At 44.3% G+C, this 23,053-nt stretch overlaps 1 protein-coding gene across 1 annotated transcript in view; it reads left to right on the plus strand.

The window, feature by feature from the left end:
- CHMP4B (charged multivesicular body protein 4B) overlaps positions 1-23,053 on the plus strand; it is a 52,239-nt gene that overhangs the window by 23,703 nt on the left and 5,483 nt on the right. The window contains exon 2 of the mRNA XM_045885619.3: positions 22,624-22,801. Coding sequence (XP_045741575.1) covers positions 22,624-22,801 — 178 coding nt within the window. The remainder of the gene's footprint in view (positions 1-22,623; positions 22,802-23,053) is intronic.

Genomic DNA, 23,053 nt, shown 5'->3' on the forward strand with positions numbered 1-23,053 from the left:
CACACACACACACATTATATAATTATATGTATACATAATACACACACATATTTACATATATATTATATGTATACATGATATATACATATATACATGATATACATGATATATATATATCATGTATACATATATAACATAAAATTTACCATTTTAACTTAAAAAAAATTTTTTTTAAGATTTTATTTATCCGTTTGACAGAGAGGGATAGCGAGAGAGGGAACACAAGCAGGGGGAGTGGGAGAGGGAGAAGCAGACTTCCCGCCGAGCAGGGAGCCCGATGTGGGGCTCGATCCCAGGACCCTGGGATCATGATCCGCGCCGAAGGCAGACGCCTAGCGACTGAGCTACCCAGCCGCCCCTAACCTTTCTTTTTTAAATGTAGGCCCCACGCACAGTGTGGAGCCCAATGCAGGGCTTGAACTCACAACCCTGAGATTGAGACCTGAGCTGAGATCAAGAGTCAGATTACTTAACCAACTGAGCCACCCAGGCGCACATATTTTAACCACTTTTAAGTGTACAGTTTTGTGTCATTTGTTTTTTGTTTTTTGTTTTTTGAAGATTTTATTTATTTGACAGGTTGAGCACAAGCAGAAGGAGTGGTAGAGGGAGAAGCAGGCTCCCCACTGAGCAGGGAGCCTGATGTGGGGCTCAGTCCCAGGACCCCAGAGTCATGACTTAAGCCGGAGGCAGACACTTAACTGACTGAGCCACCCAGGCACCCCTGGCCAAGATTAATCATGAGCAGAAGGGTACTTAAATTTGATGCCTGCCGTCAAGATTAACTATTTGGTCTCATCTGTAAAACAGGAGTAATAATCATAATAAGACCTGGAGTCAGACAAACTGGATTTGCGTTCAGGCTCTATCCCTGACTACAACTTGGGGGAAGTTACTTAGCTTTCTAAGTTTCCATTTACAGTCTTTTGCTTTTGAAGGAGAAGGGAATGAAGATTTATTGAGCATCTATGATCAGGTATTATACTATACAAGTTGCCTTGCATGTGCTGTTTGTTTCCTCACAGTGGTCCAGTGAGATACAGATGTTATTATCTTTATTTTATATATTTGGACACTGAGTCTCAGAATGATTAAGTGACTTGCCCATGATCACCCAATTAATAAATCTAGGGAAGAGCCTTTTGGGAATGACTATTATTGTACTTTCTGAAATGGGATTTTTTTTTTTCCATATGGATTCTGATTCAGTTAATTTTTGCTGAACATTTTTTGGGTGATAGGCATTATAGTTCATACCAGGATTATTTTATTGTCTTATCACCATTTTATAAATGAGGAAATGAAAGCTCAAGGCTCACCCAAGATAGCCCAGATTGTAGATGGTAGAGACAGGATATGGACCCAGGTCTGCTTGACTCCTACCTCACAGTACCTCAGGATTGATTACCTGACTGTGGCCCAGTTGTTTTTGGCAGTTGTTGGTAAAAATGAATTTCATTCCAGCATTAGAATTTGGTTAGCCCCAGGAAATTAATAACAATGAGATTTGACCTGAATCACAAAATAATAAAAGATGTTAAGGGAGGGCGATAAGGAAGGGGTTTTCCCAGCCATTATTAGCTTGTCTGCTCAAAAGTTTTGCAAAGAACAGAAACAGAGGACTGCCATCACTGTTATATTCCCAGGAGGTTGGAGCCAGTAACAGATTAATTATTTGTTCTCTCATTGACGCTGGGAGATAGACCAGTGGGTGTCTTGTGATTTCATAAACAGTGAGGACTGGCAAGGATAAAAGTCTCATTAGAGCTCTCCCAAAGTTATGAGGATCTCAGGCTGTTGTTGGGGTTTCTGTTCCATTGAGATAGTTTAAGAACTTTTTTAGTAGTCAGACTTGGTTCAAATAAACTCTTATGTGGAGAAGCAATGATGGCAGGTCCTTGGGCAGTTTTTAAGTGGATGACTAGACCATAGACATTGCTTCTTCCTCATTCATTCAAATGACACATGGGCTTGAACACCTTATCTCTGCCAGACGCTGTCCCCAGAAGGTTCATTGCACTCTCTGAGGATATGCCAGTTACAGTAGAGTGTTAGTGCTTTGAGGCAGCCTTCAGCAAGGGGAGGTTCAGGAGCATGCAGAAGTGTCCTCGCCTGGCCTGGGGAGAGCGCGGGATTGAGAAGCTGCTGTCTGCATAGGCCTGCACGACCAGTGGGAGCTAGCCAGAAGAAGGGCGAGAAGAGCATTTGAGGAGAACTGGAAGGCTGAGGAGGCTGCAGAGAATGAAAGCCATACAGGGTTTTCTAGGCAGGGGAGTGGAGTGTGTTAAAGTCTGTGTTTAGAAAGGCCACTGGTGACAAGTAGAGTTGGGGGTAACTCCCACCCCCATCCACACACACTCTTCCCACTCCCTTCCCCAGTTCATAGAGCTCAACCCATAACCTTATGAGCAAGTATGCAACATAATCCTTTTGCCTCCAAGAAACACACTCAACATAGGGCTCTACCCTGGACATAGTCCACTTGCTCTTGGGTCCTGATTGCTTCCGTTGTAGGGAGGGCCCTTCCCCTGGTGTGCTTAAGGGTTAGGGCTTAGGCTGAAGATTTGTGGGCAGAGAGGCTTTTTGAGCCTCTAAGGAAGAAGAGGCTGAAATTGCTTTCCATGTTTCAGCCTTGATCCAGGTCCACCAGAATTGGGAGGAGTGGTAAACGCTGGGGGAGGTAAGGTAGAATTGTTAACTACCCAGCTCCTCAGTCAGGGAGGGTGAGTGTAGACATAAGAGGTATGTTCCCCCAGAGGTGAGGAAGTGCATGTATGTTTGTAAACAGGACTTTAGCCAAACTGCCACCTAATGCCCCTGACCCAGGTGGACTGGCAAGGTGCATGTAGAGGAAGAAATGGCCCTGTCCTCGTGAGATACCCTTGTGCTCCTCTTTTTTTGCCCTGAGATCCTCAATCTTTGCTATGTGTATCTCTCCACCATGGGACAGGATCTGTGACTGGGAAGAAAAAGGAAGAGGGAGGTTCTTACCTAATTCCTGGGGGGTAGGGTGACCATATATAGATCATCCAAACCAGGACACTTATGAGAGTGAAAGGAGATATCATTAATAACTTCTCTGGTCAGCAGGTATCAACTGGGACTATCTCAGGAAAACCAGGATGTATGCTCATCCTATTGAGAACTTGAGGTAAACAGCCCAGCACAAAAGTTGCAGAGAGTAGAGAGTAGCAAAAAGAAATTTTAGTTCTGTTATTTTCCTGGAGGCAAGAATATCGGTGCAGAGGTGTTGCACCAGTAAAGGCAGGCATGAAGGAAGTTGGGGGCAGTAGAGCTAGGCCACGGGCATAGTAAGGAAGTAGACCTCCAAATTTGGTGGACCAATCAAGAACTCCTGATAGATCCTCATCAGGAGACCCTGGCTTTGGGAATGTCTATCTCCTTTTTCTCAAGCTCCCTCATTTTTAATTATTTCGGGAATCACAGACCGTTTTCAAAATCTAGTCAGTACAGTTTTCTCCCAAAACTACATGTACAGTGTTTGTGAAATTTTGCAGGTTGTGGTAGGGGTCCTGGACCCCAAGTTGAGAATCCTGTTGCAGCTTCTCTGTTGTTTTTCTCTACTGCTTCGTTTCTTGAATTGGCCAGTTTGGTTTTAGTTGCAGGTGACAAAATGCCAACTCATACTGGTAAGCCCACTTACTCTTTGGAGGGAGGACTTACTGACACATGACTATGGGAAAGGGCAGGGTGGAGCTGGTCTCTCTTCCGGCATGTTGACTCATTCTTACTTCCTCATGAGTCTGGGCTAGGGCCGCAGGCTGCTGTGTTTACAGCTTTGGACCCCGGCAGGGAAAGTATCACTACCTCCCTCCACTCTCCTCTGGAATCTCCTAGCAAATTCCAGAGTAGGAGTCTGATTGGCTGCTTGGGTCTTGTACTTGTGACTAGACCAATCACAGCAATGGGGGCGGGCAGCTGTTCTGTGGCCCAGCTTGGGTCACAGGCCTACTCCACCCTAGGGCCAGGGAGGCAAGGTCTGTTTGTAGAGGCTTGGGGTTTGAGGAGGTTGATCCTCAGGAAGCAATTGCCCCTGCACTTTTCTCCTTCCTGGTAGAGCTCTCTGCTCCTGTTCATCCATTCTTTCCCAGCCCTAGCAGGGCTTGTGGGGAAAAACTAAAGACCTGGGTTCTGGTCCTTGGACCACCCTCTACCAGGGGTCTACTGAACATACACCCTGCTTGTGCCTCCCTGGGTCTTAGTTTCCTCCTCTGTACAAACAAGATTGGATTTACTCTCCAGAAGTGTGTTGTCCAGCCAGCCATCCCTCACTGAACACTTCGGTACTATGTACCGAGAATACTGAGATGGAAAGACAAGTCCCTTCCTCCCAGAGTTCACATTCTTACAGTGTGAAATTAGAGAGATGCATTAGGGTTCCAGGATGCTGAGGTTCTGTGCCTCCATTTTTTTGTGGACCAGGGAAGACTGTTCTTTCCCAGAAAGGCACCAGCTAACTGTGGCTCCTCTTGCCCTCCATTCCTTGGAAGCCGCCATTCAGTCAGGGAGGGTGATTTGTCTCTACCCACCTCATCATGTCTGTCTGATTCTAAAAAGAGAAAATGCTGGTTCGGTTTTCCCTCCTGCTTTGGAAAAACATTTCCTAGTGTTATTCTGCTGGCATTCCCCTCTCCCCTCTCCCCACTTCCCCACAAACGACTTCAGCCCCAGACCTCTGTTGTCATCTCAGTTGCCAGGGTGCTTTCGTGCTTGTTCAGGCAGAGGGGGCTTTTGTTGGCATGAATTCAGCTGGAAGCAGGGGAAGAAAAGCCAGTTGGAAAAGAAACATTTCATTCTAGCCTGGGAACAGAAACCAAGGGCAGGCTCTGCTTTTTCTCTGTCCTAGCCAAGAACCTGATCACTCCCAAGTGAGCCGGGCTGAGAGCATACAGCCTGGGATGTGGTGGGTGGGGGAAGGAGTGCACCCCGTGCCTTTACTCCACAGGTGGGACCAGACCACAGTTCCAGTGCCAGGCATAGTTGTTCTTAATAAATGTTTGCTCTTTTTCTTTTTTTTTAAGGTTTTATTTATTTATTTGAGAGAGAGAGAGTGTGTGTGTGTTAGGGGTGGGGCAGAGGGAGAGGGAGAAGCAGACTCCCTGCTGAGCATGGAAGCCTAAAGCAGGGCTCAATCCCAGGACCCTGGGATCTTAACCTGAGCTGAAAGCAGACCCTTAACCAACTGAGCCACCCAAGTGCCCCAAATGTTTGCTCTTTTATATATAATTGCCTTTTCATGTCTGGGGATGGAGCAAAAATTGGCTGTTTAATTATGTAAGTTACTTTTTTGTTTGTTTTGATTAGATCGACATGTAAATGGTACATAATTTTAAAAGTGCTTTCTCTGGGGGCACCTGGGTGGCTCAGTCGTTAAGTGGCTGCCTTCAGCTCAGGTCGTGATCCCAGGGTCCTGGGATCGAACCCCGAGTGGGGCTCCCTGCTTGTTAGGGAGCCTGCTTCTCCGCTCTCTCACTCCCCCTGCTTGTGTTCCCTCTCTCTCTCTCTCTCTGTCAAATAAATAAATAAAATCTTTAAAAAAAAAAAGGTGCTTTCTCTGCCCTAGCCACTCTTTACCCCTCCCAGAGGCAACCAATTACAAGGCCCACAGATAGTCTCTGCAAATTACAAGCATATACCTATATATCCTCCTGACACACACATGCATAAATTATAGCAATTAAGTTACCTTTGAATCCTTTACTCTTTACAAGAGCATGTAAGAAATTATTTAGATTGGACCCAGTCAGAAGTCCCTGAACTTCATCTTCATTATATGGATTTAGGGAATGTTCATTTAAAATTGAGTTTTGAAGTACACAGCCCCACAGAAAGACCTTGTGAGAATGGTTTCTCTCTTCCTGTCCCATCTTCTCTCCCCTGAGTCACTAGTCTCTGAGAAATGACATCTCAGCCACCTGGTTGCCCCAGCCAGAACTTGGGGGTTGTTCCTAACCCTGCATTTCCTTCCCCTACACATTCAAACAGGTGATACAGGCCCACGGAGTCTTCCTTCTTGATATCTCTTAAGTTCACCCTCATCCCTCTGCTGTGGCCTTAGTTCAGGCCCTTGAAATCCAAATTCTGGATTATTGCTGTAGTCACCAGTCCTTTCCCCTCACAGCAGCCAGAGGGATCTTTCTGAAATGCAAATCTGATCACATGCCTGCCCAGCTTAGAATCCTTCAATGGCTTTCCTCTAACCCTGGGATAAAGTCTAGCAGGTCCTTAATGGACCTACAAGCTTGTTCTTAAGTTTCTCTCTTGGGCTTTTATCTTTCCTTGCTCCCTCCCCCATTCTCTCATGCCTTTCTGTTCCTTCTGTCTGGGATGTGTCTCTCTTGCCTATCTCTTACCATCCTTTAAAGCGTGTGATAACTCCAAAGGTTAGGTCCCCACCTGTGGGCTCCCCTAGCCTCCTGTGCCTACCTCTGTCATTATATCACATTGCCCATCTCTTTGCTGGTTTGTGAACTCCTTTAGCCTTGGTAATTGGTATTTTTTTTTCCTGATCATTCTGGCTAGAAGTTCTATTTTATTTATTTATTTTTTTAAAGGATTTTATTTATTTATTTGACAGAGAAATAGAGAGCACAAGTGGGCAGAGTGGCAGGCAGAGGGAGAGGGAGATAAGCAGGGAGCCAGATGCGGGGCTCGATCCTAGGACCCTGGGATCATGACCTGAGCCGAAGGCAGCTGCTTAACCAACTGAGCCACCCAGGCGCCCCTAGAAGTTCTATTTTATTGATCAAAGAGCCAGAATTTTATTTCATTGATTTCTATTATTTCTGTTTAATTTTTTCTTTTTTATTGAGATATAACTGACATATATTAGTTTCAAGTATATGACATATTGATCTTCTGTTTATGATTTCTAATTTAATTTTATTGTGGTTAGAGACCATACTTTGTATGACTTGAGTCCTTTTAAATTTATTGAGATTTGTATTATGGCCTGGAATGTGGTCTATATTGGTAACTGTTCTATGTACACATGAACAGAAGGAGTATTCTGCTGGTGGTGGTAAAGTCTTCTACAGATGTCACTTGGGTCAAGTTTATTGATTTTGAGCTATTCAGGACTTCTGTATCCTTTTTTTTTTTAATTTTTATTTTATTATTATCTTTTTTATTTAAATTCAAGTTGGTTAACATACCGTGTAGTATTGGTTTCAGGAGTAGAATTTAGTGATTCATCACATATTATAACATCCAGTGCTCACCCCAACAAGTGCCCTCCTTAATGCCCATCACCCATTTAGCTCATCCCCCTATTCTCCCCCACCTCCAGCAACCCTCACCTTGTTCTCTGTAGTTAAGAGTCTCTTATGGTTTGTCTCCCTTTTTTTTTTATTTTATTTTGTTTTTCCTTCCCTTCCCCTATGTTCATCTGTTTTATTTCTTAAATTCCACATATGCGTGAAATCATATGATATTTGTCTTTCTCTGACTGGCTTACTTCGCTTAGCATAATACACTCTAATTCCATCCATGTTGTTGCAAATGGCAAGATTTCATTCTTTTTGATGGCTGAGTAATATTCCATTGTGTATATATACACCACATCTTCTTTATCCATTCATCAGTCAATGCACAAGACTTCTGTATCCTTATTGATTTTCTGTCTGCTCTATCAGTTGTCAAAGAAGGGTATTGAAATCTGACTATAATTGTGGATTTACCTGTTTCTCCTTGCAGTTCTATCCATTTTTGCTTTGTATATTTTAAAATTCTATTATTAGGTATATACATGTTTCTGATTGTTATATCCTCCTGATATATTGAACTCTCTAGGATTATGAGATGATCTTTGTCTCTGGTAATTCATTGCTCTGAAATCTATTTTGGTTTATTAATTAATATAGCCATTACAGCTTTCTTTTGAGTAATGTAACCTTGGTATATCTTTTTTCCATCCTTTTACTTTTAACTTATTTGTCTATGTGTGAAGTGCGTTTTTGTGGGCAGCATCTAGTTGGATTTTTAATCCAATCAATTAACATCTACCTTTTATTATTTTTAGTTTATTAGAAGATTTATTTATTTATTTGAGAGAGAGAGAGAAGGAGGGAGAGAGCATGAGCAGGGGGAGGGGCCGAGGGCGAGGGAGGAGAGAATCCTCAAGCAGACTCCCTGCTGAGCATGGAGCCCTTTGTGGGGCTCGATCCCAGGACCCTGAGATCATGACCTGAGCCGAAATCAGGAGTTGGACACAACCAACTGAGCCACACAGGTGCCCCAATAACTTCTGCCTTTTTTTTCCCCCCCGAAGATTTTATTATTTGTCAGAGAGCACAAGCAGGGGGAGCAGCAGGCAGAGGGAGAAGCAGGCTCCCCACTGAGGAAGGAGCCCGGTGCAGGACTCAGTCCCAGGATTCTGGGATCATGACCTGAGCTGGAGGCAGACGCTTAACCAACTGAGCCACCCAGGTGTCCCCTTCTGCCTTTTAACTGAGGCATTTAGAAAGTTAGATTTTATGTGATTATTGATATGGCTAAATATAAATCTGTCATCTTGCTCTTTTTTTAATATGTCTCATCTGTTCTTTGCTCCCCATTTTTCTTTTTTTCTGCCTTATTTTGGATTAAGTGTTTTTATGATTCCGTTTATCTCCTTTGTTGGCTTATTAGCTGTAATTCTTTGTTATTTTTAATACCGTAGAGCTTATAATATACATCTTTAAGTTAATGTATTCTACTTTCAAGTGATATTGTCACCTCACATACAGTATCTGAACCTTACAGTAGTGCATTCTCACTTTTCCCCTGGTTTATGTGCTGTTGTTGTCATGTTTTACTTTTGCATATGTTATAAACTCCACACTACAGTATTGTTGTTGTTGTTTAAAGAGATTTAAATAATTAAAAAGCCTTACATGTTTATCCATGTATTTATCCTTTCTGGTGCTCCTCATACTTCTGTGTAGAGCTATATTTTCATCTGGTATCATTTTCCTTCTGCCTAATTTGATCAGATGTCATATAGAAATTTTACCTTATTGGGTATTAGATATTTCTATATTCCTATATTCTTTTTTTTTTTAACGACTGATTTTTTTTTTTAAAGATTTATTCATTTGAGAGAGAGAGACAGATAGTGACAGAGATAGTGAGAGAGAGTACAAGCGGGGAAGAGAGGGAGAAGCAGGCTCCCCCCGAGCAGGGAGCCTGATGTGGGGCTCGATCCCAGGACCCTGGGATCATGACCTGAACCGAAGGCAGATGCCCAACCAACTGAGCCACCCAGGTACCCCTGTATTCCTATATTCTTTTTTTTTTTTTAAAGATTTTATTTATTCATTTGAGACACAGAGATACAGAGAGAGAGAGCATGAGCAGGGAGAGAGCCAGAGGGAGAGGGAGAAGCAGGCTCCCCGCTGAGCCAGGAGCCCGATGTGGGGCTTGATCCCAGGACCCTGGGATCATGACCTGAGCCGAAGGCAGACACCCAACCATCTGAGCCACCCAGGCGCCCCTGTATTCCTGTATTCTTAAGCTTTGTTTGGCATAGTTAATTTTGTTGGTAACAATTTGTGTTTTTGGGTCCTGCTTTTAAAATTTGTTAGGTGGGGGGCACTGGGTGGCTCAGTCGTTAAGCGGCTGCCTTCGGCTCAGGTCATGATCCCAGGGTCCTGGGATCGAGCCCCGCATCGGGCTCCCTACTCGGTGGAAAGCCTGCTTCTCCCTCTACCACTCCCCCTGCTTGTGTTCCCTCTCTCCCTGCCTCTCTCTCCATCAAATAAATAAATAAATAAAATCTTTAAAAAAAAATAAAATTTGTTAGGTGGGCCCAAAGCAGGGCTATTTATTCCCTACCATCGAGACAAGACCCTTCTGAATACTCCACCCAAAGCCCCATGAATTATGAGGTTTTTCAGTATGGCTGAGGAGCAGGTACTATAACCAGCCCCATGTGAGCACCTGGTACTGTGCTCTCTAATCCTTTCGAGAGGTTCTTTCCTTGGCCTCAGATAGCTTCTTCACACTTGTACTGATGAGTATTTTGCTTCATACTTGAGGGGACTGCAGGTCTCCAGGAGTTTGTGTTGTGTGTTCTCTTTCTCTCTCCCTCCCCACCACCTCCTCCAGCTTTGTCCTCTCTGGTACTCTTTCTCCTGTGAACTCTAGCCTCTTTGGTCTCTCTAGACTCTCAGCTGTTATCTTGTCAACTAGGGAAGCCTGCCAGGCTCTGTCTGGGTTTTCTCTCCCTGCACTGAGGCCTAGGAAACTCTCAAAGCAATAAACTAGGGCAGTTGTCAACTAGTTTATTTCCCATTTCTCAGGGATCACTGACCTTTTTGTACCTGATGTCTAGTGTCTTGCAAATCATTGTTTCATTTTTCTAGGTAGGAGGGTAAGTTCAGTCCCTACCACTTTATCTTGGCTAGAAGCAGGAGGAATGTGGATTTGGATCCTAACTCTGCCAGTTATTCACAAGCTTTGAGCAGTTAGCAAGTTACATAATCTCTCCAGCCTCAAATCTCCTCATCTATAAATGGACTAATAAGACTAATTCCTTATTGTAAGGATTAAATGAAGGAATAAAATACAAGACTCTGAACAGGTGTGTTAACTCAGGTTAGTATGTATGAAAAGAACACAGGATCAAGGCTGAGCTCCATCCAACCACTTGGAATTGAGAAGAAGAGAGAAAGGATCTAGAAAAACCCAAGAAGAAATGATTGTGGGAGCCAGATTCTAGGGTATCTTCTAAAACTAACAGGAGAGAGGATTTCAGAGAGAGGAGGTCACCAGTGCCAGAACTTACAGGGAAATGGAGAGTGAGGGCATCTAGCTTTACATTCTAACTGTAATTACCTCTTCTCCCTGAATGACATATATGAATGACATCTGTGGCTAGTGTTGGGCATGAGTGCTGACTTCCTCCGCCCCCCTGGAGCAGCTGAGGGCAGAGGCTAGAAGTAGTCTATGATTTTTCTAACACAATTTGTGAAACCAGTTAAAAGAGATACTGCTAATTTTATTGGACAGGAAAAACTTGATTATGTGAAATACTCAGGAAATGGAGAGTATTGCTGTTAATTACATTTTCAAGATCACACAGGGTCAGTCAGAAAAAGCCTTTTGTGTTTGTTTTAATCAGTTACTGGAAATTTCAGAACTATACAGGTTCATATATTATTAGACCTGGAGGAACACCTTAGAGGGAGCATCTAATCTACCCTTCCTGTGTCCTTGATGAGGAGTCTGAGCCCTAAGAGGGACTTACTCAGTGGCATAATTTGATCATGACAGATTTAGATCAAGAAGCTAGATCCAGGATCACAGGACCTATGTTTCAGTTTCTGTCTAGACACAAGTCTCCCCAAGAGTAGTGGAAAGAGGGGCGCCTGGGTGGCTCAGTCACTGAGCGTCTGCCTTTGGCTCAGGTCATGATCCCAGGGTCCTGGGATGGAGCCCTGCATTGGGCTCCCTGCTCCACAGGGGGCCTGCTTCTCCCTCTCCCACTCCCCCTGCTTCTGTTCCCTCTCTTGCTGTGTCTCTCTGTCAAATAAATAAATAAAATCTTAAAAAAAAAAAAAAGTAGTGGAAAGAGCACTGTCCCAGGACACAGGGCACCTGGCTTGGATTCTTCTTTGGCCCTTACCTCTAACTTTGTAACCTTGAGCAAGTTGTTGAACCTTTGGTTGCTTGTCTTTAAATTGGTAATAACCTTAATTGCCTGAAGGCAAGGGATTGTCCCAGATAATTCGTAACAGTTTCCTCCAGATCTAAGATTAATGTCTAGTGTTATAGAGTGGTCAGGACATGTAAATGAGTAACATGGCCATGTATATAAGAGTGGGCAGTGGTGGGCACTGAGGTGAACTAGAGAGTATGTGCTCCTTCTAAAAGGATGGCTGCTACTTAGTTCCATTGGATTATTGCCAGAAAATTTGCATTATCAAAAGGAAGCCAAAAATCTGGATTTTTTTGTGTGAAATATGTAACATTCAAATTTATGTATTAAGACATGGAACAACTAAGACATATCTTTGGGTTGCATGGGTGCTTAGATTTAGTTTCTGATAGCTATTTAAATGAAATTCTTCTGAACCTCGGCCTTGGATCCCAAAGCACAGGCTGTCTGACTGTGGCCCTCAATAACTAAAGGCAGATGACCTTCCTTCCTGGGATCCTAGTTCCCCCATCTGGCCCTGAGTTACCCTTGTCACAAGAGCTACTCCCTGGCTGCCTGCTGTATCTGGGAAGTGAAACACCTCTTCATCCTGCCCGAATTGAACCCAGCTGCAGCAGAGCCCTGGAAAGCCATCAGCTGCCCTTTTAGGAACAAGAGGAAGCAGCCACACAGGCCTTTGCACTGTTCCCCTGGGTGGGCCTGACTTCCCTTGGCCATTTTCTCTTCTTCCTTATGGCCTGGGCCACTCCCACTGGCTAGGTCTGGAACAATTTGCTGCTTACTCTGGGTCTGTGCTACTTTCTCTCAGATGTTGTCACAAGGGGAGGTCCTAGGCTCACTGTCACTTAAACAAGCCCCTGGACTCTGGTTTTAAAGTTCTAGGCATCGTGGGGCATCTGGCTAGCTCAGTCGGTAAAGCATGCGACTCTTGATCTTGGGTTGTGGGCCCCATGTTGGGTGTAGAGATTACTTAAAAAAAAAAAAAAAAAAGAGAGAGAGAGAGTTCTAGGCATCCCGACAGGAGTTAATACAGGAAAAAAAAAAAAGGTAGGCAAGTGACAGAAGTTTGAGAACCTTTAACCAAGTTCTTGTAGCTGTAGTCCCTGGGTCTTCTATAATATAGAGGGAAGGTTATTTAGGTCTTGGGAAAAGATCTAGAGGACATTATGGGGTGAGAGGACAGAGGGCAGAGCCCACTGGCCTCAGAAGAAATGACAGGGCAAAGTTGGGCATTATGGAGTACCCCGAAATCTTTTCGTTATGTCAGTGCTATTAGGGGCACAGAGATGTAGATTCCACTCTTGGGGAGCTTATGACCTAGGGAAGGTACAGGGCAGGCATGAGGGAAGAAGATATCCTTTAAAACAGAAAACAACTCATTATAGTCTCCCCAACTATGTAGAATTGTCAACCTACATGCAGAGGAGCTAATGAAATGGTTGGATTTTATCACATACACTTTTAACCAATTTAAAATCCACTGGAAGAAAAATTTGTTTTCAGCCAAAGGCTTTTACTGCCTACCCTCATGGATTACCAGTCAGTCAAGTGTTTCTGGGCAGACTGAGCTGCCTATGGATGCCCTTGGTGCCAGACTGCTAGCTAGCTTGTGGAGGGTGGGGAAGGCACGGGAGGCTCTCAGATCCCCAGACTCAGGCAAAAGCGGGCCAGCTGCCTGCTCAGTACAGGGTAGATGTTCCTCCATGGAGTAAGAATACGCCCTTTGCAGATAGGCAGCTTGGCATTGATCCCAGGCCTCCTACTGTCTAACCATATGACTTGGGCAAGTGATAAACTCTTTGAGCCTCAATTTTTATATCTATTAATGGGGGCAATAACAGTACTTACTTTATAGGGTTATTGGGAGGATCCGATGAACATGTAAAGCACCAGTCGTGGTGCCTGCTACCCAAGAAGCTCCTTATGTTAGCTGCTGTTCTATATGATAATATTCTCCACTGTGCCACAGCTGTATACTGTTTCTTGGAGAGACACATTGGGCTAGGGGGCTGGGGGCTAGGGGGAGGAACAGCACAGGGAAAAGAAGATACAGAGATCCCCAGAGAGAGTATCAGACACAGGCAAGGAGAGAGAGGCAGAAGGTTAAAGAAGTGGGCAAGATGGAGAGAAAGCTCACATTTATTGAGTATTTTCAGAGAGATTATCTTTCTCATTCATCTTTGGGGTAGCACTATCACTCCCATTTTTCCATTTGATGAAGAGGTGAAATAACTTACCCCAGGCCAGAGGCAGAGCCAGGATTCAGACACCAAGCTCCACGTTCTTTTCTCTCTCCTCTGGTGCTGGTACGCATCAGCCAAGACAAAGGATGATGAAGCTTATGTTGGCTGAGTAATCAAGGTGGTTTTAAATTATTTTTTTCCCAAGCTCTTTTTGGGGAGGAGGGCATGGTGGTGGTAATGGTAGTGGTTCTCTTTCTATTAAAACAGGCTCTCTTGGGGCGCCTGGGTGGCTCAGTCGGTTAAGCGACTGCCTTCGGCTCAGGTCATGATCCTGGAGTCCCGGGATGGAGTCCCGCATCGGGCTCCCTGCTCAGCGGGGAGTCTGCTTCTCCCTCTGACCCTCCCCCGTCTCATGTGCTCTCTCTCTCTGTCTCTCTCTCTCAAATAAATAAATAAAATCTTTAAAAAAAACAAAACAAAACAAAACAGGCTCTGAGGGGCACCTGGGTGGCTCAGTTATTAAGCGGCTGCCTTCGGCTGAGGTCATGGTCCCGGGGTCCTGGGATTGAGCCCCGCATCGGGCTCCCTGCTCCTCAGGAAGCCTGCTTCTCCCTCTCCATTCCCCCTGCTTGTGTTCCTGCCCTTGCTATCTCTCTCTCTCTCTCTGTCAAATAAATAAATAAAATATTTATAAATAAATAAATAAATAAAATATTTATAAATAAATAAATAAATAAAACAGGCTCTCAGAAGTCCTGCAGTTAATAATAAGACCAGTGACCAACATTTACTGAGCACTTGACCTTTCTGGCCCTGTGCCAGGTGCTTCACATACATATCTCATTTTAATCCTCACAATAACTCTATGAGATGAGTAGTATTATCTGAGAATTAGTGAGGTTCAGTAATTTCGCAGGGTTTACTTGATAGTGGAACTGAAACTCACAGCTGAACAGCTGGACTCCCTAAATGACTGTGTTAACTTGGCATGACCCAGCATTTCCTAAGGTTGTTCAAAGGTGTCTTATCATGCCTTTATCTGACCTTTGCAGAACATACTTTCTATGTGTTGTTTAAATGATTGGGAGCAATTTGATATAATGTTAGATTGTTAATTGGGAGGCTTATTTCTTTCATATTTGTCCCCATTAAACAGATAAGGGGCTTCTTTCTTTCTCTCTAGAATTTTTCCTTGCAGTGAGTACTGTACTCCCTGTGTGTTTGCTGATGAAGTCAGCAGGGTTTCAGACCCTACTTGCCTGGTCATACACAAGTACTTATTTTACCATCTCTAAATGGAGCACATTAGCTCCAGGCCATGGAGAGCAAATTAGGGGAACAGGGAGATACATCACAGAGAAGGAGGCTGCTCTGAAAAATGCCGTCTGCACCTCTCGCCTGCACTCTTCAGCTGTGTGGGCATAAATACAGCGTTCCAGGGCTTTTGCAGGATGAGGCCCTCTTTTCTGCAGGTGAGCCTCAGGATACAGAGTGAGGATGGACACAAAACAGCCCCTGTCTGGGCTTAAAGGCATATTTGGGTTTCTGAGACCTTTCTGTAGCTCCTGTAGATCCATGCTATTCCTGCCACTTTGTTTTTTTTTTTTTTTTAAGATTTATTTATCTATTTTAGAGAGAGAGAGCATGAGCGTGAGGAACAGAGGAAGAGAGAGAATCTCAGGCAGACTCCACACTTGAGTACAGAGCCTGACTCAGGGCTCAATCCCACCACCCTGGGATCAGGACCTGAGCTGAAACCAAGAGTCGGACACTTAGCTAACTGAGCCACCCAGGCGCCCCGTGCCACTTCTATACAGGGTAGAGAAACGAGAGCCCAGCCCCGACCCCATCTTCTGAAACTGTGGACAGGATCAACAGTACCCATTTAGGGAAAGTATTCTGGAACCAGGCAGATGCTGGACCTTTTTTCCATTCTTTTTTCTTTTTCTTCTAACTGGGGACTTCGGAGAGAATATTTGTAGCTTTCGGGTTCTTTCATGTGTCAGCATGAGCTTTTAATATTTTTTTTTTTTTTTAAGATTTTATTTATTTATTTGACAGAGATACAGCGAGAGAGGGAACACAAGCAGGGGGAGTGGGAGAGGGAGAAGCAGGCTTCCCACTGAGCAGGGAGCCCGATGCGGGGCTCAATCCCAGGACTCTGGGATCATGACCCGAACCGAAGGCAGACGCTTAACGATTGAGCCACCCAGGCGCCCTCAGCATGAGCTTTTAAATGGGGTTTGCAAAGGGCAGAGTTTGGAAATTGGATGAAAGAGCATTAGGAGACTAGTTTCCTTATGGTGGGGGAACTGCTGATTTATTTGTAGCAACTTAATTTGGAGATAAGAGAGTTGAGGTGGTGGAAAGAGCCCTGGCTGTAGACCTGGGTTCTAGTACTGATTCTTTCTCTAACTCCCTATGTGATGTGTCACCTTTTCTGGGCATCATTTTTCCTCAGTCACCTAATGAGACAGGTCGGACTTCAGGTTCTCTGAGAATAGCTCAAATGTGCACCCCTCCCCCTTTGATGCCAGAATTGTAACTCATTTAGTCAGGATCTGGCAGGACATTTGATGCCATGTTGCGCAGGGATGCTTACTAACTGTCCCTGTAGGACAATGGCTTTCTTTGACATTGGTGATTAACTTGGTTGTTTTGACTTTGGGTCTTTTCTTGCCCATGTTCACGAGACAGATGACAGGTGACCCCAGCACAATGACTAGTGGCTTGAAGGCCAGATGTGGTTCTCCTGGCTCTGAGGGTACCCTGAACATCTGAGGTTTATTCATGGGCGTGATGAACAGGAACGTCTGATTGATTGCTAGATGCAGGCAAAGCAGGGCTCCCTCACTTTCACTCAGCTGCATGCCTCCCAGTAGTCCCCACCATGACCAGGCTGCTGGTTCTTCAGAATTCCCACTTAGTGTTGCATTTGTGTGTAAGTGTCCTCTGGAGTGTGTTTGTGTTTGCTGTGTGCTGAGAGTGGGAAAGAACGGCACTCTCCTCCTTCCCTCCTAGTCCTTGTATCTTCAGCTAGATGAACTCAGATGTAGAATCTTGGGTCTTTGAAAGGACACCATCATTCATTCATTCAATGAGAGGATATTACTGAGCCCTCCTTCCCACCAGTGCCAAAATCTCTCTGTACTAGTCATGAGTGTACAGTTACGACTTTTTAGCATCTTTTGAGATGCCCTAAGTTCGTGGCTCCTATACTGAATGCCCCCAGACCAGGGCAGGCAAACTTGCCCCTCTCAGCAACTCTTCAAAGAGAAGTCAAGTCTGCCTTTGCCTAAGAGAAAGGAGCATCCTATCTAGTTGTATTGAACTGATGTGTTCTCTGAAAATGGTTTCTGTACAGTCACTAACAGGTTCCTTGCAGAAGGAGTTTAGTCTTGGGTGAATGTCTTTTCAACTGGTCTCTCTTTCATAGGTTATCTCTTTTGTATTTTTCCTCCAGATAGCTGTTTAGAGTGTCTAATGAAGCGACTGTCTGGAGACCAATGTTTATTTCAACATGGTTGGAGATGTTTTTGCTTCAGCTTTCAGAGCCAATAAAGCTGGTTATTAGATTCTGTAATTGCTGCTGTAATTACTCTCTTGGAACCGGCAGAGGCATAATTAAATATGGAGATTCCAAGGACTATTTTTTTCCATCTAAAAGCAAACTCTTTAACTTCTGTTGGCCTGAGTTAGATTTCAACTGTTAAAGCCACTGTGTTTATGAATGACACTGAGGTTCTTTGACAGGAAAGGGATTTTTTTGGATACCTCTTTGAATATTTGGTTTATGAACTCCTTGTAACCCCGTACTTGTTTTTATTTTTTTCATTTCCCCCCCAGTTTTATTGAGATATAATTGACATAACATTGTATTAGTTTTAGCTATACAGTGTAATGATTTGATGTATGTATGTATTGTGAAATGATTACCATGATAAATTTAGTTAACATCTATCACCTCACACAGTTACAGGTTTTTTTTCTTATAATAAGAACCCAGTACTTGTTTTTTTAAACCCAACCATCTGGAATTTGGAGATGTAAAAGGCAAGACACTAAGAGCCAGCATATATTTATGTAAAACATTGGGCTTGGCCCTTTAAACTTTGGCTACATATAGAAGTAGATTCCTGTGGTCAGAAATAGGGTTGGGATGGATGATATTTTACTTTAAGTGTAACAGTATGCAGGAAGAGAGGCATTTTACTCCTTTAGTTTGCCCTAAGTTATACTTTACCGCTCTGCCACACGTTTCTAAAGTATAGAGTGGTTCAAGTACTATGAATATTTAAGTTTACACATACTCTTAGAGCCCAAATGGTGATCTCATGTCTAATTTTTTTTTTTTTAAGATTTTATTTATTCCAAGAGAGTGAGTGCACAAGCAGGAGGAGGGGCAGAGGCAGAGGGAGAGAGAGAATCCCAAGCAGGCTCCACGCTCAGCGCAGAGCCTGACACAGGACTCAATCCCACAACCCTGAGATCCCGACCTGAGCCAAAGCCAAGAGTCAAATGCTTAACCACTGAGCCACCCAGGCGCCCCTAATTTCAATATTATATTAGGGGTGCCTGGATGGCACAGTTAAGTGCCGACTCTTGGTTTCAGCTCAGGTCCTGATCTCGGGGTCATGAGATCAAGCCCTGCTTTGGACCCCACGCTCCATGAGGAGTCTGCTTGAGACTTTCTCTCCCTTGCCCTTTGCCCCTCCCCCCCCCAAATAAATAAATAAATATTTTTTTGGGGAAAAAAAAAGATCACTCATGAACCACATATGAAGGGAGAAAATGAATAGTGTACACTTTCTCTTTGGAGTTCTTAACTAGTTGAGAAATACACACAGGAGTTAGATTGGGGTAAATAAATCAGCTGTCCCTGCCAGGTACCATCCTGGAGAGTTCACTACATGGAGAGGAAGACTTTGTGAACCCTGCAGGCAGGAGGGGAAGCCCTAGAGGGCCAGGCTGTCTGTTCAGGCCCTTTTCTTCCTCTCCAAGAGCACACCTTATGGTGAGGATTGAGGGAAGGGCAAGTGCTTACAAAAGTTGCTGTTTTATGGGCCAGGAGGGATGCAGGGAAAGAATCCTATCAAATGATTGTTTTAGCTAGTGTTTCAATGAGACATTATCATTTCTCCTTTGAGTCACAGGGACACAGGAGATAAAATATGGGTGTACCACACATGAGGAACCCTGCATAAAATACATGAAAAACTTAAAATACAGATGAAATTAGAGATTCAGTTTAATATATATGAAGTACTTATTGTGTACCAGCCATTGTGCTGGATATTGGTCTGTAAACATGAATAATATAAACATTTCATTCATGGGGGGACTTGCTTCCTTCTCTTAATACGTTTGGGTATTTGCTTCCAGATCATTTATTGCTTGGGGAATTTTATTTTTATTTATTTTTTAAAAAGATTTTATTTATTTATTTGACAGAGAGCGAGCGAGCGCAAGCAGGAACACAAGCAGGGGGAGTGGGAGAGGGAGAAGCAAGCAGGCTTCCCACAGAGCAGGGAGCCCGATGCGGGGCTTGATCCCAGTACTCTGGGATCGTGACCTGAGCCGAAGGCAGACGCTTAAGGACTGAGCCACACAGGCGCCCCTGCTTGGGGAATTTTAGAAGTAATGTGGAGATCAGAGAAATGTAAGACTGGCACACAAGGAGTCATTGCCAATTGAAAACGTAGGGAGGGCACCTCGGTCGAGCCCCTGCTCAGTGGGGACTCCGCTTCTCCCTCTGCCCTTCCCCCCCACTTGTGTGCTTGTGCACATGCGCACGCTCTCTCTCAAAAATAAATCTTAAAAAAAAAAAGGATATGTTTCCTTAAAAAAAATGTATTAGAGAAAAAAATTAAAGCAGTTCTAAATCTAATATGTTAATAGGGAAAGAATAAATTTGGTTTTAAAAATCAGAATGTAGGGGTGCCTGGGTGGCTCAGTCGTTAAGCGTCTGCCTTGGGCTCAGGTCATGATCCCAGGGTCCTGGGATCGAGTCCCACATCGGGCTCCCTGCTCGGCGGGAAGCCTGCTTCTCCCTCTCCCCTCCCCCTGCTTGTGTTCCTGCTCTCACTGTCTCTCTCTCTCTGTCAAATAAATAAATAAAAATTAAAAAAAAAAAAATCAGAATGGAGGGGCGCAGTCGTTAAGCGTCTGCCTTCGGTTCAGGTCATGATCTTAGGGTCCTGGGATCAAGCTCCTGGGATCGAGCCCCGTATCGGGCTCACTGCTCCACGGGGAGCCTGCTTCTCCCTCTCCCACTCCCTACCCGGCTTGTGTTCCTTCTCTGGTTGTGTCTGTCAAATAAATAAATAAACTCTTTAAAAAAAAATCAGATTGTATGGGGAAACTGGTGCTAAACCATTCATGAACACCCTGCTTCTGGGTTGGGGTTTCATACAAAGCAGAGCAGCTCCCTCTCTGTGATTTATTGAAAGTCAGCCCTCTACGCAAGGGTTTGGGAGGAAAAACAAACAAACCAAGAACAAAATTTGAAGAAAAAGAAGAAAAAGACAAAAATCAGAATGTAGCTGACTATATAAAATCAAAGCTCATGCTACACTCAGGACACTGAAAAGCAAGGCAGGTGTGTCATCTCCTTGTTCATTCTTGAGAACTGTTCCAGTGTCACTTGCCATCATTCTGAGCCTGTGTGGGAAGAGCAGAGACTTGAGGGTTTACACAGACCAGTGGTTGAGCCCTCCCCTCTCCACATACAGCAGTATGACTTGGGTGGGCCACTTCCCCTTTCTGATCACCAGTCTCTTTGTTAGTAATAGATCTGGGATCTCTGCCCCACGACTGGGTAAGGAAGATTAAATGAGAAAGTGGATGGGACTGCCACAGCTTGCTTACTACACAGTAGGCAGTCAAGACCCCTTGTTCACTTTACTCATGAACATGGCAGACAAGTTTTTATAGGCTGGGCTATGCCATGGGTGGTGGGGATGGCTGAGGTGGACCTGGGAAAGAGGCATCTGTGGGACATTGGCCTGAGAAAACTTGAGACTCATTTGTTGATTAGGATATGTCCGAGTTTGGGGCGCCTGGGTGCCTAAGTTGTTAAGCGTCTGCATTCGGCTCAGGTCATGATCCCGGGGTCCTGGGATCGAGCCCCGCATCGGGCTCCCTGCTCAGTGGGGAACCTGCTTCTCCCTCTGCCTGCTGCTCTGCCTGCTTGTGCTCTCTCTCTCTGTGTCAAATAAAATCTTTAAAAAAAAAAAAAAATCTGAGTTCGTTTCTGTGGAAAGGCAACACAGCACCAAGGAAGGCACAAGGAAGCAACGCCAGGCCCTGAGCACTTATATACCAGGTAACTTCCCTCTGCCATGATAGTCAGTGGCAAAGGTATCCCAGAACCCAGCCTGTGGGGACAACCCCAGTCCCTTGCAGGATCTTACAGGCCATATCAAACCACGTGGAGGCTGTGTCGTGTGGGTACAGGGAGCTGTTGAGGGTTTTTAAGCAAAGGAATGACATGGATTTGCACTCCATCTTCCGTGTTCCCACAGTCTCCTTGACACTCCTCACTGGACTGGATGACCCCTCCAGGGCAGGATCCTGCCTTTTTCATTAAGTGGAAGACATAACAGTTACTAATGGCAGAGCCCATGCTCTGGGGTTCCACCCTTGGCTTAATCCCTTCTGCCATTTACCACCTGATGACCTGAATTATGTAACCTCTCTGAACCTGTTTCCTCATCTGCTAAGAAGGGTGCTAAGACTAGTGCTATCCAGGCCAAGGTAGGGGCCCATTCGTTCTGGCTTTGATGCCCATCTAAGGTGTGTACTAAAGATACCTTCAGGTGCAAAGAGGGGAGTTGAGATGGTAAGGGGAAGGCACCTTGGGTTGTGAGTAGGGAGATGTGCTTTTGGCTCCTGCTCTGCCACAGATTCACCTTGGTCAAATTGCTTGTCCTGACTGGATCTAAGAACAAGATGATCCAGGAAGCATAGATGGATGATGACATTGACTTGACCAAATGGTCGGACTCTAGATTTGTCCCTGGCAGGGAATTCTGTCTTTATTTTAGTTGTGTTGTGTTTTCTATGATAGAGAATGCTACAGTAACCATCTTTAGAAATGAGGATTTTTGCTTTTGTTGAATACATTTCCAGAAGGAAATTACTGGGTCATAGGGCAGGGACATCATTATAGCTGTTGCTGTGTGTTGCCATGTTGCTTTTCAGAATCAGTGTATCAACTTACAGTTGTCAGCTATGTGTGAGAGAGCATTTTAACCCTAACTTATCCAGTATTTAGTATCATTATTATTTATTGTTTTTATAATTTAGTTGGCATAAAATGATACTTTAAAGCTGCTTTATAATAATTAGAGGTGCTGTTTTTTGGTGTCCACTATGTTTAAGTTGTGTTAGGTGTTTATATTCTCTCACTTATTCCTCACAATGAATCTATCAGGGAAGCTAAGTAGCTCACCTAAATCTGTGAGCTGGGATTTGAACCTAAAGCAGCATGGTCTCAAAACACATTCTCTGTCTCGGTGCCTCTCCATGCTTTGATTTGTGGGGGTGTGGTTACACAGTATGAACTTCAGCTTGTGTGCTTTGCTGCACTTTGAACTATGCGAATTTTGTATAGTTTTCTTAGAAAATTGAATGTGTTCTTTGCATAGAAGAGATTATTAACCCTGTGTTATAATGGAAGCAACAACTGAGGTACATTTATTACAATTAGGGCGAAGACTCAAGTGAACTCTAGGATATTCTGGTGTCAGGCTCTCTGAAACTGTTTTCTCCCCCATGCAGCGGCCCTCCAGGCCCTGAAGCGCAAGAAGAGGTATGAAAAACAGTTAGCGCAGATCGACGGCACACTGTCAACCATCGAGTTTCAGCGGGAGGCCCTGGAGAACGCCAATACCAACACTGAGGTGCTCAAGAACATGGGCTATGCTGCTAAGGCCATGAAGGCTGCCCACGACAACATGTATGTGGATACCCACTGGGCGGGGGGGGGGCACCTGTGTGGCAGGGCCTCAGTCCCAGGACATGGCCTTGGGCGACCCTTTGACATTCAAAACCTGAGTTCGTTTTAATTTGCGTTCTTTTTTGGAACTCCTTTTATTTATTTTATTTTTTAAAAATATTTTATTTATTTGACAGAGAGAGACACAGCAAGAGAGAGAACACAAGCGGGGGGCTGGTGGGAGAGGGAGAAACAGGCTTCCCGCGGAGCAGG

This window comes from Mirounga angustirostris, unplaced genomic scaffold (assembly GCF_029215605.1).
Source record: "Mirounga angustirostris isolate CCGP_5_RB_7025 unplaced genomic scaffold, mMirAng1.0.hap1 SCAF_10, whole genome shotgun sequence".
NCBI lineage: Eukaryota > Metazoa > Chordata > Mammalia > Carnivora > Phocidae > Mirounga > Mirounga angustirostris.